General features: G+C 37.5%; 1 protein-coding gene across 1 annotated transcript in view; it reads right to left on the reverse strand.

Moving 5' to 3' along the window:
* Window positions 1-321: 321 nt before the first annotated feature.
* The window catches only part of COG2 (component of oligomeric golgi complex 2), a 28,751-nt gene continuing 9,841 nt past the window's right edge, over window positions 322-19,231 (reverse strand). Inside the window, exons 10-18 of the mRNA XM_071549531.1 lie at window positions 15,374-15,513; window positions 12,177-12,238; window positions 10,765-10,916; window positions 10,021-10,221; window positions 9,140-9,212; window positions 7,830-7,972; window positions 5,947-6,086; window positions 2,363-2,543; window positions 322-760 (exon numbers count right to left, since the gene is read on the reverse strand). Coding sequence (XP_071405632.1) covers window positions 659-760; window positions 2,363-2,543; window positions 5,947-6,086; window positions 7,830-7,972; window positions 9,140-9,212; window positions 10,021-10,221; window positions 10,765-10,916; window positions 12,177-12,238; window positions 15,374-15,513 — 1,194 coding nt within the window. The 3' untranslated portion in view covers window positions 322-658. The remainder of the gene's footprint in view (window positions 761-2,362; window positions 2,544-5,946; window positions 6,087-7,829; window positions 7,973-9,139; window positions 9,213-10,020; window positions 10,222-10,764; window positions 10,917-12,176; window positions 12,239-15,373; window positions 15,514-19,231) is intronic.

The raw sequence follows: 19,231 nt of genomic DNA on the forward strand, positions 1-19,231 counted from the left end.
GGTGATACCTTCCCTGTTTGCTTATCCTTTCTTTCTCTTTCTTTCTTCTCCTTATATATTTTCTTAAGTGATAGCTTTATACTTTTATATTGTTTTATTTCTATAGATAATAACTGAAATAATACCTCTTTTCCATTGCAAACAGACTGCTCTAAAATAAACCTACTGTATATATGTAAACACCAATCATTCAGGGTCATTTCGTTTCAGTTCACCCCAAGGGATCGATTAACAAGAACCTCAGTTACGCCCCTCAGGGGTGGGCTGTAAAACAGCCACCAATCAATACACTTGATTCAAAAACAAATGAGACATCAAAAGTTAGAAAGACAATTTATTATATTATTCTCAACATATAACTTCATTCTTCTACATTTTAAGTTGTACAACAAAAATAAGAAAAACGTTTTCTTCTACTTTTATTCTACAGTAGAAAGTTTAAAACTTTTAATTGCTTTCCATATAATGGATAATTTTGATAAATTCTCAATCTTTTGGTGAAACAAGTTTATCTTGACAACAGATACACAGATTTGTTGCTCAAGATACCTTAGGAAGCACTTCATCGCTAGTTATTTGGTAAAATAAAGCAGAGTTAAATTCTCTCTCTTTCTTTTATGGACATTGTTTATCTTCAATCACATGCTTTCAAAAATACCTAGGATTGTTCTGCTGTAGCCTGATCCTTGGCAGTCAGAACCAGTTCTGTAAGGGCTGAAAAGCTTTTTATGCTGCTTGTTTCCAGTCCCATCTTTTGTATCTAAAAACACAGAGAAAAAGCATTAATTTCCTTTAAAACATAAAAAATCTCACTAGTTATTCTACTTAAAACATTTAGCAAAGCATATGTTTTGTCCTGCATCGACATGCAGCAAAACCCACAAGTGCATATAGTGCAAACTATAACAAAATTTGTGTTCAACTTTGCTCAGTTAAGTCTTTCCAGTTAATGTAGCGTCTTGCACAGAAATACTTCACCATCTTCTAGGCAACTTGCAACTAAAGCCAGCTGGAAGTTTTCCAGTGAAGAACTCAAAAAAAGAAACTTGGCTCTAGTTGGTTTTAATGCATTGATTTCAACTGATTTTTTTCAAACTCCAAATGAGGTTTCTGGGCAAAACTTTAAAGATAACCATGAATGCATCCAAGAACAGCCAAAAGCATGATAGTGAAAGCATTTCAATAGGCTTCAAGGGCCTGTGGTTCTAGCCTTGAACTTCCTGGGAGATGCAAACAACTCCACAAATACAGAGGTTGCTGCAAGTAATTTCTTAGCCAGGAAATCTATTGCTCTATTGAGGAAGATAAGACTGCACTGAAATAGAAAAATCTGGATATAACTAAAACCATAATGAAATGATTCTGAAAAGGTGTTTGCTGTTGAAACTCTTGGTAATAGTCACCAGTACAAAGACATCTCCTAAACAACTACAAATAATCTACTACACTTCAGCTTAAATTCCTATTGCAGTGATGTCTGTGCACATAGCAGCAATAAAAGAACAAAAGCCCAAGCCCAGGGAAAAGCTGACAAATACTAGCTCTTGTTAGTAAGATTTCCATACTTCCACCCATATCTTCATGGTAAGTCTCCTATATGAGAAAAGCATCTTCTCACACACAGACTTAATCTACCTGTTACAGTGCATCAACAGCACCTGCTCATAAACAAGACTGATGACAACTCCTTGGTAACTAATGACATGGACCTGCACTTTTTTGTAAGTTTGTTTATTTCAATATAGGATTTTCAGAAATAAATGAGAACAACACAGTGTGCAATACAATTCGATGTAGCTACTGGACATGCTTCCTGGAATATTTTCTTCTTTTATGTGTTTTGTTATTTAAGATTTCGTATTTGGCACTTAAAAGAACTTACAGTTGCACAGCACAACAAATCAGGCTAACACCTTCACAGCTCTTGGGAACAGACCTTGACTGTGCAGGAAGTCAAGGCTGAAACACTCTGGGAGAAGGCAAACCAAAGCAGGGCCATAAAGAAGTTTCTATCAGACCTAAGGAAGGCCCCTGCCCTCTGATCTGTCTATACAGTGAATTTCTTCTTAGACCTTCCAAGCACTGAGCAGTACTAGAATTTTGAATAGTTAGAAATACAAGATTTCCATTTGTACAAGAAAGGACAGGAAAGCATGCATTGCTCAAGTGGTATCTAAAATCACCAAGGTCTCAAATCGCCTCCATTATATAAATGCAAAAAAACAAAGCAAAAACCCCAAATCCAAACTCACACCAACAAAGCCTTCAAGACCAAAATCTGAGCCAAGCTTCCCTTTTCTCTTCAGTCACTCCCTTCCAAACCCAATAATAGTAATAAAAAACCTTGTTTGTCATAACTTACTTGTTCTCCAAAATACTCAACGTCTAGGGCCAGCTGCAGTCGAATTTTGTTATCATCACTCATGCCCCCGTTTGTACCAACAGGGTTTGAAGTTGCAGTTCTTCTGGCTTGCTTCAACCTTTTTAGGCTCTCTTCCATTTTCTTAACAGAACTGAGCACATCAGATACAGTTTCGTAATACCTAAATTAAGGAAGATTAAAGAGAAAGAAAAAAAATTCCATCTTTACAGAAAAGCCTACTCATACACAGCACTGAGAAAACTGCTGAACAATGCTGGAAGAAATGGCTTTCCTTGCAAGAGAGCTACTTATGTTTTCATCATTATCAATTAATCAGTATTTCCCTCATTAGTTCTAGAGGTCAGTCTTAAGATTACTACTGCATCTTGAAGCCTCCTTCTCATCATAATATTTTTGACCTGCTCAAGGTGTTTCTACTCAATAGTGACCAAGGAATGCAATTGTTCATAGAATCATAGAATCAGTTGGGTTGGAAGACACCTCTGAGATCATCAAGCCCAACCCTTAATCCAACCCCACTTTGATTACCAGATCATGGCACTCAGTGGCACGGCCAGTGTCACCTTAAAAACCTCCAGGAATAGTGAATCTACCACCTCTCTGGGCAGGCCATTCCAATGCCTGATCACTCTCTCTGTAAAGACCTTTCTCCTGATAGCCAACCTAAACCTCCCCTGGCAGAGCTTAAGCCCATGCCCTCTTGTCCTATTGTTGGTTGCCTGTTCAATTTGCAACAGTCTAAATCAGCCTCTATTTACAATCAATAGAACACTGACTAAAACTGGTTTTTTGAACAGGACAAGAATAACATCCTGACAGACCAAAAACCCCCATATTTTTAAGCAAGTTATAGAAGTGTATATGGGAGCATGCATGTACACACCAGTCAGAAATACCTGTCTAAGGCATTAGAAACTAATCTAAGCAGGAGTCTCAGGAAGCTGGCAGAAGAACACTCTTCCTGCATTAGAAATGGTATAGATTAAATAAAACACCACTTCCCACATACTTGATCCACATTAAAGAAAGCATAGAATCAAAGAAGGTAAACAAATAAACTAATTAACCAAAGTTCCAAAAGCCTTATGGACTGAAACCCCATGCCTTACTGGAAAGTGCATAGTATCACATAAAATTAGCAGATGCCCAGGACAGTGAGTTATTAAGAATAAGTCATAAGAATAGCTAAGAAGAGAAAATAGAGCAACAGTGAGAAATTAGAGGATCTGTAAGAGAAGTGACCAGACTGAGCTACGGTCTTTAACTTGCTAAAATGTGTAACTTTCAAAGAGCCGCTCTACGAAAACGACTACCCTAAGAATGAAGAATGTAGAATGTTGAAAGAATCTTCCTGATACTTTTACAGAAGGAGGAAACAGAAAGCAGGCATACTTTTAAAAAGGATAATGAGATAGGGATGGCTAAAGAAAAAGTGCTTGCCAGTGCCACGGAAACTGTTTCAAGATACCATTTCATGAAAAGTAAAAGTATTCCAATAAAAGTCACCCATGTTCTCTGTTCATATCTTGGTATTTCCTATTCCCACTCACTTGTGATGACTTCCTATTTCTACTGTATGCCCAAGTTCTTCTGCCATTTAAGCAAGCTTAGTCCTCGGAGATTTTTAACCAGTTTATGCTTTTTTTCTGTTTTTCTCATATGGATGCAAGCATATATTGTCAAAGTAGGAAACATTATTTGCACCTCTATTCTCAACAAATTACAACATTGCTCCATTTAAGAAATTCAGTTTCTTTCTCTTGTCTCTTGTCAGTGTGAACATTTTAAAACAAACTGATAACAACAAATCATGAAAACAGAATTAAACAGAAAATTCCAAGGAATTAACAAATTAACCTGCCGATTTTACTGGTGTTTAACCTCTGACACTGTTTAACTCAGAACTTAAGTCAGTTCTGGTAATGCTAACATGGAAAGTGAGAAATTGCTCTTTTGAGAAAAAAGAAAAGAGTCCTGGCTGGGTCCAAGGAGCTACAGAACAGCTGCTTTGCATGGTGTCTCCAGGTATATGGAAGCTTTAAAAGCAAGACTTACCAGATGCAGAGAGGTAGACAGATAGACAGACAAGAATTCACTCTAAGGTATTTTAGCTCTGTAAGCATGTGACTTGAGATTCCAGGAGTGTTTGAGGTCCTTCAGCAATGTTACTTAACAAGTGTAACTGCTGGGGGTTAAGAGTAAGCATCTTTTTATGGACTAATAACTGGTTAAGAGACATCAGGAGTTAAACAGTTTTTATGCAAAACGGAAGTGACCAGTGGAGTCCAGACCAATACAAGCTTAGCCCTGTCCAAAATGGTGAAGAACAATTTTCAGGACAGTTGGTGAATGTGGCAAAATTGTCTTACAATTTTAAGTTTATTCTGGATAACCAAAAGAGTGAGTGCAAAGTGCTGCAGATGCACTGAGCATTAGTAAGTACCTGAGAGGTACCAGAAGTAGAAAATTAGGGAGGCAAAGGGCAGAAAAGAAGTCATGTTTTGGCTACAGTTTAAAGCTTTGGTATTATTATGTAGCTAAGTCCCAGAAAAAAAAAATCAATCCAATGGTGAGCAGCAGTCAACAGACAGGATAATATGCTGAGAATTATTAGGAAAACCACACAAGAACAGGCAGAAATCACAGTATCATACTTTAATCTGAATGGACTCTTCTGATCTTACCCTCTTATGGCCAGAAAGGACAAAGAAAATCAACAAAGCACAACTATAAAGATGGGAAAAACAAAAAACTATTCAAAGAGTCTACAGGGATCCTTTAGGTTGAAGCAAAATTAAAGATATAAAAAAATTATAGCTGGCACAAAGAATAAATTGTCCACAATGCAAGAAATGGGGGGTATCCAGTGAAATTTTCCGGCATGTTTTCTTCTCATGTTACACAGTTAACTGGCTGAACTCACAGACTGCAACATATCAGTATTTCAAATTCAGCCAGAAACAAAACCCTTTACAGAACTTAATGTAGATGGCTATTCATATTCAAGAAGTCCTCAAGATGCTAACTAGGAAACAGAAGTTCTACTAAAGAAAGTATTGCTTTATAACTACCTTATTAAATGGTGAACAGTTAACTCTTTGCCAGTTAAAAAATATAAAGGTCTTTTTTTTTTACACCACTAAAATGTTGGATAATCACTATATCCATTAAAGAAGTCAAAGGACAGCAGAACTCGAGTTTCTTGAAAATTCAACCACTGTTCATTGAATACCATGAGGTTAAGGTCTTACATCAATTCTGAAACACAGTGCAAATTTTTAGTTTATTGTTGCAATTCTAGAGCTAATCAGTTTTTCAAATGCCCTATCCACACTGTTGCAGCTTGCAGAGATTTGAGCAGAAGCCAGGGCTCTGGATTGCCTACCCAGGTTTTTGTCTGCTGAATGCGCAGCACCAGAGTACATCTGAAGAGAGATACCCCAAGAAAAGAGTGGTATATTCTTGTTTTGTTAATTCATAGTGGTTTGGTTTTTCTCCGTGCCCATTCAATGGACACTAGAGTTTTTAATTAAGGCAAAGAATGTTCCGTATGGTTTTCTTACTTTTGTGTGCTTTCAGAGAGAGCACCTTCCAACCACTGATGAACCATGGGCTGCTTCAAGGTATCTTTGTATTCATTCTGCAGTCGGTAGAAGGGCTTAAGAGCACTGTCAACATATGGTGAAGCTTTAGTCGGCACCTCCTGGTAGATCACAGGGAAACAAAGTGGGGAAAAGGAACCAGTAATTTACTTACTGAAAGTATCAACACCCAATTCTTGCATATATATAAAATACTAATGCTGTACCTAAGCAAAGAGATATACACTCCATTCAGGACAAGTCAGTGAAGAGATGATTATACATAGGAAAGAGCATCACAAAGTCATTCAGTGGTGTTACACAGTGTGATATAATACAGAACAAGGCACAAAATGACCAAAGCTTTTTGAGAGATCCATGTGCCAGCCACTCTTATTATCAGGGTATAATCGTGAATGCTCTTCCTGCTCATGCTGTTTCCAGAGAAAGATGAGCACACTCAGTGCCCCAAACATACCATTATACTTTTGTTAAAATTCCTACTGCTTTGTACTATGCTTCTCTCAATCAAAGATATTGTTCCTTCTGTTCTTATACCATGCTGCTTCCTCGTTATATTTTCCAGAAGAATGATTTTTGGATAACTAATATCCCCTCACTATCATCCTCTCAGCTAGTTTTGGTTGGAGCATGCTTCACCTCTCCAGGGACGATCCACACACGGGTTGGGTGAACCTCACACACTGCAAAGCAACAGAACCTGAAATATCTCAGTAACCTCTTACTTAGAACTTGGCCAAGCAAAAAGTCTTGGTACAATTCCTGCAAAGACTACCCTCACACCAAATTCTGAATTCTGCTGAAAAACTCAAAGTATTAGAACACAATAACAATTAAGTTGCCAGAACTTAATGCAACTGTAATAATGTACCTTCTCTACCCAAGTGATCTCTCTCCTGTTTATCAGCTCAGGCTTTGCACCACAGTTACACTGATGGCCAAGAGAGCGATGCAGTCACACTCCTGGAGTACAGAGCTCAAGCCAGCACCTCGCCTGACTTGAAGGTGGCCAGGTCTTATGTCTTTGTGTTGGCACAGCATCTGTTTCAACAGCTGATGGACAACTGAGAGACAATGGCAACCCACCAAATCACTATGCAGAGGACAGCAGGAAGAGAAACACAGGGAGAGGGGTGAAATGGGAAGAGCTATGGCCTGTCATTTTAGCTGCTTCCTGTGTTCAGATTAGGCAAGGATGTAGTAGCCCATGGTTCACATTCCTCAAATTTTTCTCTGTGGTCTGAATAATATCAAACTAACTACCAGAATGATTGTCCAGAGAGACTGGCAAAGGTAAGTCACAGCAGAAACACAAGCCAAGATCACATAAGTGGTTTCAGTACAATATTTCACTGTTGCTTTTTGCAATGGTGAAAAAGTTTCTCAACAAATTACTCTTATTAGCCATTCTTATCTGTTTCCTTCTGTGCCAAGGTACTTCTTGAAACAAATCAAAGCTCGCTGGGAGGAAGTTTCTTGACACAGCAGGCAGAAGTGTTAGCCTCCTAAAAAACATCTGGCAGTCAGCAGCACTGCATCTTACAGTACATGCTGTGACATGAAGAAACATTACCCCTTTTTCTCTTGCACATCTACAGTTCTACTCCTTGCCCTTCCTTCTATCTTAGACTTGTGCTCTCATCATTGTTACCCTACCTTAAATTTTGAAAATACCCTTTTTTTTTAACTTTTGCAATGAAGTAAACAATAAATGACTAAATTATCTCAAGATATTTAACAGGGCTCTTAATTGTCAAGCAGCTATGGACAGGCCTGAAGAACTCGTAACAATCTTAGCAAAGGCCTTTCTGAAATTTAGTTTTACCTCTGCAACCATCACTGACCTTGTTGGTTCTCCTATATAATCTTGGAACTTCCAATGCACTCTTCAGGTATGCAAAGGAGGACTCACTGAGATCCTGGATAATCCTGTTATTCAAGGTAGGCATGCAGGCTGACAGAGAGGCCTTTGAATCTTCCAAGGCTCCTATTCAAGTAAAAATGCTGAAGTTTAAACTGAGCTACCCTGCCCAATCACAACATAAATTGTGTGAACCCCCTTGATCTTCCAATCTTGCTCACTATCTGGTATCAAATACAGGATACACTTACCAAATAAACACAAAGGAGCCATTTATAGAACACTATCAGTAATACCAACCATTCCTCAGCCAGACACATGGATGGAGGGAAGGAAAGAGAGGTAAATTAACATTTTTCAGGTTAAAAGTTTTTTCAGTATTACCAGTGAAGCAAGGGGCTTAAATCAAAAGGCTCCAAGCTTCCAAAGAAACTGTGGTTGTGAAATTCTCTCTAAATTCCCTGTGGAATGACTACAGCATGTTCAACTCAGAATTGTGATTTACATCAGACCATTTATTGAGCAGGGGATCTGCACTAGCTCCTACATCTCTTATAGTCTTGGATGTCTATTAATAATTCTGATTCAGAGATTTAAGTGGAAATCACAAAACAGAACTTCTGGCTGTGCTTGAAGACAGGGACTAGAGCTCACTCATGCAGCTACATGCCTAGCCTGAATTACTAAATTAAAAACAAACTCCATATTTCACATAAAGAATGACCAGATGAAAAAAAAATCAACCAACAAATCCAAAGAAAGCCCCCCTAAACCCCAATAAAAAACACTAAACCAAAAGAAAAAAAAAGAAAAAAACAGGCTAAAATACTGAACTGCTTCTGTCCCCTGAAGTTAAAGTATTTAACTATTATCCTTTGATAACTCTCTGCCTCACATGATTCATCAGGCCTGAGAGAGAACAACCATTTTATAAAAATACTGTAGTTTTAACTGCATAATGGAAAGCCTCTCATTACTTCTTCCCCAATTATTTTTCAAGTAGGAATTTAAAGATTTGGTATGAGATCTTTCAGTATAAAGTCCTCACTTTCTTGAGGAGAATCCTAAAAGCACTTTAGACTCACTCAATTTTAGTCATTAAACATTCCAGACTCAACATGTCTCTTCAAGATTGTTTCTCTTTAACAATTTAAACATAAAGCAAGTTTCATTAAGTAATGAACACATTAGTCTTTTCAAATTTTCATTGTAATAATGAAACTCTGTAAAAGTGAATTAATTTGTTTGGCAGAGGGGATGTGGGAGACAGGGGAAAGAGCCTCTAAGCTTTACCTGCAATACAAGACATATTCTTGAAGCCAATCATTTCAAGCTTTGGTTTAATCATGTCTAAGATGTCAGGAATCTGGAAAAAAAACACAACCAAAACCCACCCCAAAATCAAGAGAGATATAGTTATTACAAACATTTTAATTGCTGTTTCTATATCCTGCAAGTTTAAAGTCCATCAAAAGACACTTTAGATTTCTATAGTTTTACTGCATTTCTGGGAAACTAGAAGTCTACAATATGCACAGGAATTAAGGCCTACACACTAAATCCTCTACCTTACTGTTGTACTCAGAGAAATTAATTTAGAATTAATTTAGAATTAACAAAATCTACCTATAACTTACAACTTCACAAATTACAGACATTTCAGCCTTATTGACCAAAAATACATAGAATTCATCCCTGCTGGAAGAAAATTAATACATACACCTCTCCTCAAGATTCTTAATCATTAATCAAGTATAATAATCGTGATGACAAAAGCTTTTTCAACCTCAAAGACTAAAACCAGTAAGCATTTAAAAGAGAACATAGTATTAAAGCTGACTGTTCCACCACACCCCAAGCTGCAACACAGACTTTACTAGAAAAGGTAGGACTGGAAGAGCGATGCTTTGCCGTAAAAAACTGTAAAAATATATTATTTCAGGGGTTTAAGTCCAGCAGCTACTATAAAAAGAAGTGGTTTCCCTGTAATCTGACATTCCTATAAGACAGTAGGCCACATATTTCAGGAGGTATTTTCTGTGTTAGACCACCCAAGTTTTAGCATTTAAGATTTAAAAAAACTTTATGGTACATTATTTTAAAGAATTTAATGCCCTTAACAAGACACCAAACATCAACAAGGACTCTTTTGTAAGTAAAGTCACAAGACAAACCTGATCCTGGAGTTTGTCCAGATCTGCAGCAACATACACCAACTGAGCACTAGATATAGAAGACAAGGGCAGACTTTCTGAAGAAGACTCGTTCCCTTGGTCCTCACTAGGGTTGAGGCTTACAGAAGATTCCTTTCTACCAACTGGCACAGATCTTTTGCTTTCCTTTGTATTCTCATTGGAAATGGGCCTTACAGCAACCTGAAATATCAAATTGAAATGTGAACCTGAGCAATAGTTAAGGCAGCTGAAGTTGGACAAACTGAAACACTACATAAAGGATTTGTAAGTTCTCAGTATTAGAATGCCACACTTTCAAGGGAGATTACCATTCATAAATTACATAAAAAATATATTTTAAAAACATTTTGGTGCACTATGAAGTTGGATGATTTGCAGTTTATCTTACTCCTTTTTATTTGCATGTTTATGTTTCACCTGGCTCCAAGACTGTGACTATTACTTTCAGTGGCAGGGGCAGCATTAAGCAACATGAAGCACAGCCTTGGCAACTATCAGACAGTAACACTGCAACAGAACTGATATTTGTGCTTAATCTTGTATTTTGCAGTAAGACGTTTTATAAACCAAACTCATGAACTGGTTGAAAGTCTTCCTGTTAGAAGAATGTTATGTTTAGAAAAAAAAAACGCTTAAAAAGAGGTCACATCCTTTGCTTCAAAAGGCCTCTCTTACTGATGGACATATCCAATCAACAAAAGCAAAACCATGCTGGTCTCTTACCTCACTGATGAACACAGAGTAGCGTGCCAAAATCTGCAGACTGAGTTTCCACAGACGGTGTGCTAACAATGGTAAAAACATTTGATCTGACCAGCACTTCAGAAGACTCATCCAGACCATGTGAGTGGCCAGAAGACAGTATGAGCTGCCAGCTAAAAACAATTAGACAGCAAAGGTTCTAAGCACATTTTTTAAAAATGTAACATCAGTGTAAGTGCATTACCTAAAACTAAAAAAAGAAAAAAAAAGGTTTCCCAAGAGATACGACGACAAAGATAGAAATTTATTAAGTGCTGTCTGAAACAAACTCTTAAAATACAATCTCCTCAATGCTCTAGATTTAAAATTCCACTAAGTCTTGCTGTAGCTGTGCAGGCCCAAAGCAACAAGTGAAAAAAATTTGCCTGCAAAAAAGGCAGAAACAGCTTGGCCAAATAATGCACTTCAGGAGATAACATTTCCAGGAAGTTTTTGGCAATCTTATGAAGACGTTTTATTAGATATGCCTGCCAGACACAATGTAACACTCCTTTAGCACTAAACTATTGCTCCTCTCACAGTTATACAAGATACTTGTTATAAATATTTATTTATAACACAGTAGGAATATCCTTATTGAAACAAAATACTTTTAAGCAGTTCACACTAATATTTTATAGAACACAATTAGAAAGCCAAGGAATGTGTCTGCAAGTTCCAGGCCTGTGTGGGTGGGTGTGGGTGTGGGTGGGTGTGGGTGTGGGTGTGGGTGTGGGTGTGGGTGTGGGTGTGGGTGTGGGTGTGGGTGTGGGTGTGGGTGTGGGTGTGGGTGTACACACTGACGTATTTATGTGGCTCTTAGCTGCCTTTTTCACAAGTATTTACTCTGTGAACTGAAGTGAGTTTTTCTCATTATAATTGTAGTGAATATACCAGGTTATCCCCTTCCAGTCTAATTTTTCCTGTGTGTATCAGCTCACAAATCAATGTATGTTTTTGGAGCAGACACCAACACCATAAACCACAGCAAGCCTAAATACTGCCAACAGACAGCCATTTTTGCCTCTACATAGTGCTACAATAATTAGGAAAATAACACAGTGTAGCCTTTTGGTTGTCACTTAGCGGATGTGAAATGTTAATTTAGTTCCTTCTTGCACTGAGGGGATGGTTCCATAAGTATGTTAATGACTCCTGACAAAAGGGGCGTTTTTAGTAAATAAAGTGATCACTGAACAGTACTCCCACACTGCCAACTTTAAAAAAATGTATTTAATCAGTTTATGTACTATTTAATCAGTTAATCAGAAATCAGAAAGCTCATGTGATCCATGGGATGCATGTTACTAAATACTCAATAGATAGACAGCAACCATATGTATACCACTGATTCCTTTACAACAGTGAAAGTCCTTTCTGAAATAAAATTTTACCTGGTGCTTCCTCCAGTGTATCTGAAAGTGCTTCTTCTAAGGCTCCTGCTATTTCTCTGAATCTGAAAGTGACAGAAAAGTTTTGAATATTACAATTCAACAACTGCTTAAATTGATGCCTAAACATTTTTCAATGCTTACTTCAGTATTATTTCACTTGCTATCAATGCACATAAACAGATTTTAAACATGGCATTATTTTTGCCCAACTTAAATTGGGATATTATCCACATTAGCATTCAAAGAGCTGAAAGAGAACCTCTGACATTTTACAGGCACATGCAAAGCTTATACTTTGGGAAACTGTTAAAGTTATGGTTGCAAATGTTATCAACATGATAGCTCACAGTGAGACAAGTCCTCACCTATTTTGAGAATTTTTTTATTACTGTTTTTAAAATAAAAGCAAACTAATTGACTCATACTTGCTTTAGCTGACCTTCAGATATGCCATGTGACACTGGAGGCTCCAGCTTTCTACATGTTTGTTAAAGAACAGAAGCATAAGGTTCTGCAAACAATTCTGTACCTAATAAAAATCAATAGTTTCTCACAGGATACCTTGACCCTCCTTTCTAAAAAATTCACCCTTCAAAGAAAAAAGAAAAAAAAATTAAACAAAAAATATCATGCCTCCTGAATTTTTTTGGTGAATAATAACAGAAAAAGCCATTATTAAAACCTCTGATACTTTTCCATATTTAATGCATGTTGGATGAACAACATAGCATTTCCCTCATCTAAAAATTGTCAAGCAAGAGCTGCAAAAAATCCTTCTTTAACCAGGTTTTCCCTCCAAGCACTGAAACAAACCTATCCATATAAGCTCCCCTATAGAAAGTTCTGTTGTCACTGGTTTCCCTTTTTCTGCTTTTATGTGCATCATAGTAACTCTGTAAGCCTTTCTCATCAAAGTTACTAATTACCAACCTGCAGGGCTTCTCTTAAAGCTTAACTGTCATTTCCAGACCAGAAGAGAGGCCCACGTGGCTTTTCTTGGTCAAGCTCCTAATGTACCAAGATGCATGTTTAACAACTAAATGTATTTGTGAATCTGTTTCAAAACCTCATTTCTGCCTGTGCACTGCCTCCACCAGCAGAGAAGTGTCTTGAAGTCTTATGGAGAAAAGGATTAGAGAACAGAGTACGATTTTTAACAATGAAAGAATTTTGCTGAACGTTTCTCACATAGGAGAAAAATTTCCCCAGTGTGGGGTTCCCTACAGTTCCACAATCAGCTGTACTGATATAACTGAAAGAATGGCACAGGAAAGAGTTACTGGGACTGTAGCTACAGAAGAAATGCCTGAACATACATCTGTTCCTCAAAGGATCATTTGTAAAGGCTTTAAATAATGGCTGATTTTTCAGGGTAATTTCTGTATAATTGAAAACAGGAAAAAAACCCCAATAGTCTTGACTATAAATGCCCATAGTGTGAGATAACAGTTCAATAAAATCTTGTATGACTTAAAGGATGTGAACATGTATCAAATAAAAAGCTTCCTTGAGATATATATAATATGTCACATTATTTTTAAAATTCTGCACCAAGGTAGTCATGGGCACTTTTAAAAGTTATCAGATTATTCCAATATAAAGGAATAATAATGGTGAAAGTTGACCAGTTGCTGTTACCCAAGCATTTATTGAAATAGTGCACTATTTATATTTACAGTAATCTTGGATCAGAGCTCAGAATACCTAATGGGAAACATCTTTCCACAGAAAGAACATGCTCAGGCTCCATTTCAGTTTTACGAGTAAGAGTATAAAAGTTGGATCAAGTCGTCTCTTCTTAGAAAAATTGCACTTTCAAACAAAAGGGGCAGACACACAGACCTATTAATGACATGCATCTTTTTAAAAGTTCATAATGTCTAGAGTTCCATGGACACTTTCAGTCTGAGCACTCCATACCACTTCTGCAGTGAATACTCATGCCCTTTCCCTTGCCCCAGCATGAGTATTTGTACAATTAAGTGGTTTGGGGAAAATGATTTAATATCAGCCTTTTTTTTGCCCAGGGTAACAGATCAGTTCACAGCCACAGGAACAGACGTGCAAGTGAAAAACCAAACCAGGAAATCAGATGCTGTGACTGCTGTTTTACTAAACACCATGGACCACCAAAACAGTAAGACCCTGCCCCCAGCCCCATGCTCCGGTCACTTATATTAACTCTACTACTCATAAGATTCCTTGATGGAATTTTGCAGCAGAAATTTAGATTTATCCTGGATTAAAGAAACTGCATAAATGTGACTATGTTGCTGCCAGTTATAGAAACATGCAATAAAAAAGTCCACTCAAGTGATGCAGGTTGAAAATAAGCATCAGTTTCTCTTCTTTTGGAAATTCTACTTTTTTTTTAAGAGACTCTCAGAAGGCCTTTGACCAAGAGAGATCACACACAGGACACTTGGGTTCTTTTCCTTGGCTAGAGGCTTCCTATCCAGCCCTACAGACACGTGAACTACACTTTCTAAAAATATGGTTATACATTCTATTTTGTTAATTAAAATTCTAACATTATTAGAATTAAAACAGGGCTTTCTTGTGTCTCTTTGCTCTCTTGTAGCTGCAAGGTCTGTAAAAGGTAGTACTACAGGTACATCAGACCTTCTGGAAAAATAGAAGTTATTATTCAGCTCCTCAGGATTACGGAATGGTAGGGCAATCTTTGTGAAGGCAATGCTACAAAGACTACATCCTGTGAGACAAAAAAGATGTCACAAACATGGCTAGACCTGGAGAAGCTACAAGTTATCAAGTCCTTTAATTCTGTATTTCTAAAAAGACAGACTACTTCCCTCATAGTAAGTATTCCTCTAGATTTTCACAAGTAGCATCTTTCAACATACAGATTAGTTTCAGGAACACTGAAGAAAAAGTATTTGAAAGAAGAACTCAGGACTTATTTAGACTTGTTCCCCAAAGTCTTATGAGTAGAGTATCAAATTTGGTGTAACAACATGGTAACTACTGAAGAATAGTTGTCTGTGATTTTGCTAAATTGCTGAAAGATATATAAAAGTTACTTGACTTAGTAATTAAATTCTGAGTTTGATTTCTATTATACTTTGTTGACAATTCAAACTTTGAACAATGATATCTGAACCTAACCCAGCTCATCGTGCTGTGACTAAACTCTGTTTTCGTAAGAGAAAACAAAAAACAAAAAAAGGCATACCAACCTTATTTGAAAATACACAGGCAAATTCCACTTGTTATTAAAGCTGTGGTAAGAGGGATGAGATCTTAAGCGTTTCACACTGGCCTGGGAGCCACACTGTCGTTCAAATTTCCGTACAAAATCCATACTAGTCGTGTACTTCTGCAGAAGGAGAAAGAGCATTCTGATCATGCACAGGGTCACAGCAACCAAGTGGGAGAAGTATGAGTGCGATTCGTGTCGGTAAAAATGAATGGGTTATTGGGGCTTCTACAGTGACATGAGAAAAAACATATGGCCAGCCAATTAAACAAAAATTCCAACTTACACCCACATGGAGAGAGAAACAGGATAGTGTTAAATCATTTTATCTCCTATAACTTTGTCAAGGACCGCATGAGTTGTAACAGGAAGGTTGAAGAGTGAAAACTTTCCCACATCTAAGGGGAAACAGAATTTATGCTGGAGTTATCACTAGGGTTGTAAGAGTGACTTAGCTATAGTAGTATGTGTTAAACTGCTTAACAATGTACTTAATATGTTTATCCATGAGTCGAATGAATATGTTGTAGAGCCTAAATAAATGTTAGAATTACACTGTGTTCGGGGTGTGATGGTGAGCGATGCTTGTGTCCATCGTACCCAGCATGCTGAAATTGCTTTTACCATGTAATAAATTTTAATTAAACCTACGAGGTTGCGACTTTGTTTCTCACACAAGGCCACCAGCCATTCCGCAGAACTCTTGTATCATGCTACAGTTAAGCTCAAGGTTCAGAATGGGCTGACACTGCCCCATCACCTAATCATACAAGGCTAAAATCCTGGGTCGCAATGAAACCAAACCCAGTGAACTAGGACATGTTACCTCCTGGTAAGGCAAGCTAGCATGGGATTCTTCTAAAAACCATGAAAAAGTCCAAGCACACTGAACAAGTAAAAGTGATCAGAGATGCATCAGTACTTTTGAGCTCAGTCACTGGGGTGGAACAACAGTGCTGCATAGTAGGAACAACAGAGAGAGGTGCAGCAGACAAAGGTATTCAACAAACAGAAACAATCAGGAATGGAACTCGGAAGTACACATAGCCAAACACACATGAGAATGGAAAGCATGATTATTTTTGTCTGTTACACAGGACTTGTATTAAGAATTTCTAAATCTGCTTCCCTAAAAATGTTTTGCAAATACCAAATATTTGCAGAAGACTTTCAAATAATTTCAGATAAACTAACTTTATCTAGCGCATACTTCTAATAAGATGTTTACAAATAGTATTAAGTTGGTTGCAAGCAAAAAAAATTACATTAATCCTCAAATGCACCGTGGACTTACTCTCAACAGTAACTTATTAATGGGGTGAAAATATTCATAGAATCATAGAATCGATTGGGTTGGAAAAGACCTCCGAGATCATCAAGTCCAACCCTTGGTCCAACTCCAGTCCCTTTACCAGATCATGGCACTCAGTGCCACGTCCCATCTCAGTTTAAAAACCGCCAGGGATGGTGAATCCACCACCTCTCTGGGGAGGCCATTCCAATGCCTGATTACTCTCTCTGGAAAGAATTTTTTTCCAATGCAACCTAAATATCCCCTGGCAGAGCTTGAGCCCATGCCCCCTTGTCCTGTTGCTGAGTGCCTGGGAGAAGAGACCAGCCCTCACCTGGCTAGAACTTCCCTTCAGGTAGTTCTAGACAGTGATAAGGTCACTTCTAAGCCTTCTCTTCTTTCTTGTTGAAATAATAAATTAAACCACGCACAAAGCAGAAAGCCAAACACTTGAGTGAAAACCAGAAGCAAAACAGTACCAAAAATGTTATTTTACAAAATAGACCTTGCTAACAGAACACAATGCTTATGTAAATAAAATCAAAATGTAGCTACAGTTAAAATTACCTCAGTGGAATGAAAACCAGTTTGGCTTCTGTGCAAGTTTCTTCTATTTAAAAACATAGGAATCAGCCATAAAACCTACTATACATTCTCATTAAGCCACTGCTGAATTAATGAAACAAGCCTGACTGAATCTCTCAGTGCTTCTGACTTCACTGCAGTAAGAACAGCATCAGGGCTGTAGGAGCAAAGCTGTTACCACAATCCAGAGCACTACTTGGGTTACATGATTTTGCCTCTGAAGAAGCAGTAGAACATTGTAAAGAGCAGTCCCTGTGTTGCTGCTCACAGGCTCTGCTCTCAGAAACTCTCCTGTGACCACAGGAAACTCTCACAGAAACTCTCTTGTGACCAGAGATTTGGTCTGCCTTTGTACTGTGTAAGTTCATAGCTTTCTGTTAAAGGTATAATTACAGCATCCTTTTCTTGTAGCATGGCAGTTTCAGTGTGCCAAGACAGTATTCAGAAAAACACACACAAAAGCTTTTAGGTAACTACTTTTCTTCTAATGTGGTGGTATTTATAACACAATGCACCCATAACAGGTATAGGAGTTACACCCACAACGAATGACAGATTAATGCTCTTTCAGGCTTCCTTTCTTAGGTAACAAACCCTGTAAAAAGGCAAACAAACTGTTAATACTCTGCCACCTTAAGTGAGACACAAACCCAACACTCTGTAAAGACACATCACTTTCAAAACAGAAGGCAACTCAAGTGACATTTATGTAGTTATTGATAATATTATATCCAGGAGAACTGCAAGATTGGTTCCCATTTGAGCTTCTAGGATTGGATTGTTGACTGCACAGTTATTTGAATTGGGAACCAAAATGGAGCAATATTCAAATACAGGAATCTAAACTTAATCTCAAATGAATGTTCAGGGGTAAAAGAAGAATTCTTTTCAAATACCTGTAAATCTACAAATCTGACTCAGAAACAAGGGTACAACAATATGAAACAATTTTTAAAAACCCAAACAAAACAACCTTGCACAAATAGTTATTTCAACATACATAGTTAACACTGCCAGTCTGATTTTTAAAGGATTTACAATAAATGTTTCCATTCCCCTCTCTCCTCTACATCTAAAAATCTCCTAAGAGATAATACTGCATATTCAAACTTTTCAACATTAAACCTATACATACACAAATAAACCCGGAGAAAGACTTTTCTGCATTTCTAACACCATAGAAATAGATTACTGTCTAAAATCTGTGTTGCATTACTTGGCTCATCAGTAGTGTAAAAACAATTTTAAGGGTTTTTTTCTCCCTCCTAATTCAGAACTATTAGTGTGTGGGTAACTATAATGGCATTTTTACACTTGGCATTTCAACTTCATATTGATTTTTAGGTAAAATATTTTAATGATTTTAATGACTCTGAGCCAAGTAGTCAAAAGCAGTCTGGAAAGTACTTTAGACTTACTACCTGATTTACTTGAAAGTCACGGAGGGGTGTTGAGGGTTTTGGTGGGGTTTGTTTTGGATGGTAGATTGTTTTTTAAATAAACACAGTGCCATTGCTGGTCAGTATCAGTGCAATAAAAGATGAGAGACTTTCAAACAAACCTAGCTTTTCTGAAGATAAAATATATTGCTGTGTAAGCCATGCAGGACAGAACAGCAAAAGGCTCAAGATTTTGCTGTATGCAGGGCATTAGGTGAAAGCTTGGAGAGTTACTGAAAGTTTATGGTAAACTAAGTATTCTTAAAGGGAGGCAGAACACACTACAGTGTCATTTGCACGGCAACTTTCTTCATCATCCATTTAATTTGCTTCTTATTCAGAGCTGGCCCTGAAGACATTCACTGTTATGCCTGCCTGCCTTCATTTACTCAATCCAGCTGTACAAAAGAGATCTTATATTCTAAGAAAAAATTTAAGTACTCAGTAAAAGCAGTTTTGCATAAACACAGGAAGAATCACATGCCTTATAAACCTCCACTAGCAAGCCATTTCCCTAAGTCAT

The sequence above is a fragment of the Pithys albifrons genome, chromosome 2 (assembly GCF_047495875.1).
Source record: "Pithys albifrons albifrons isolate INPA30051 chromosome 2, PitAlb_v1, whole genome shotgun sequence".
NCBI lineage: Eukaryota > Metazoa > Chordata > Aves > Passeriformes > Thamnophilidae > Pithys > Pithys albifrons.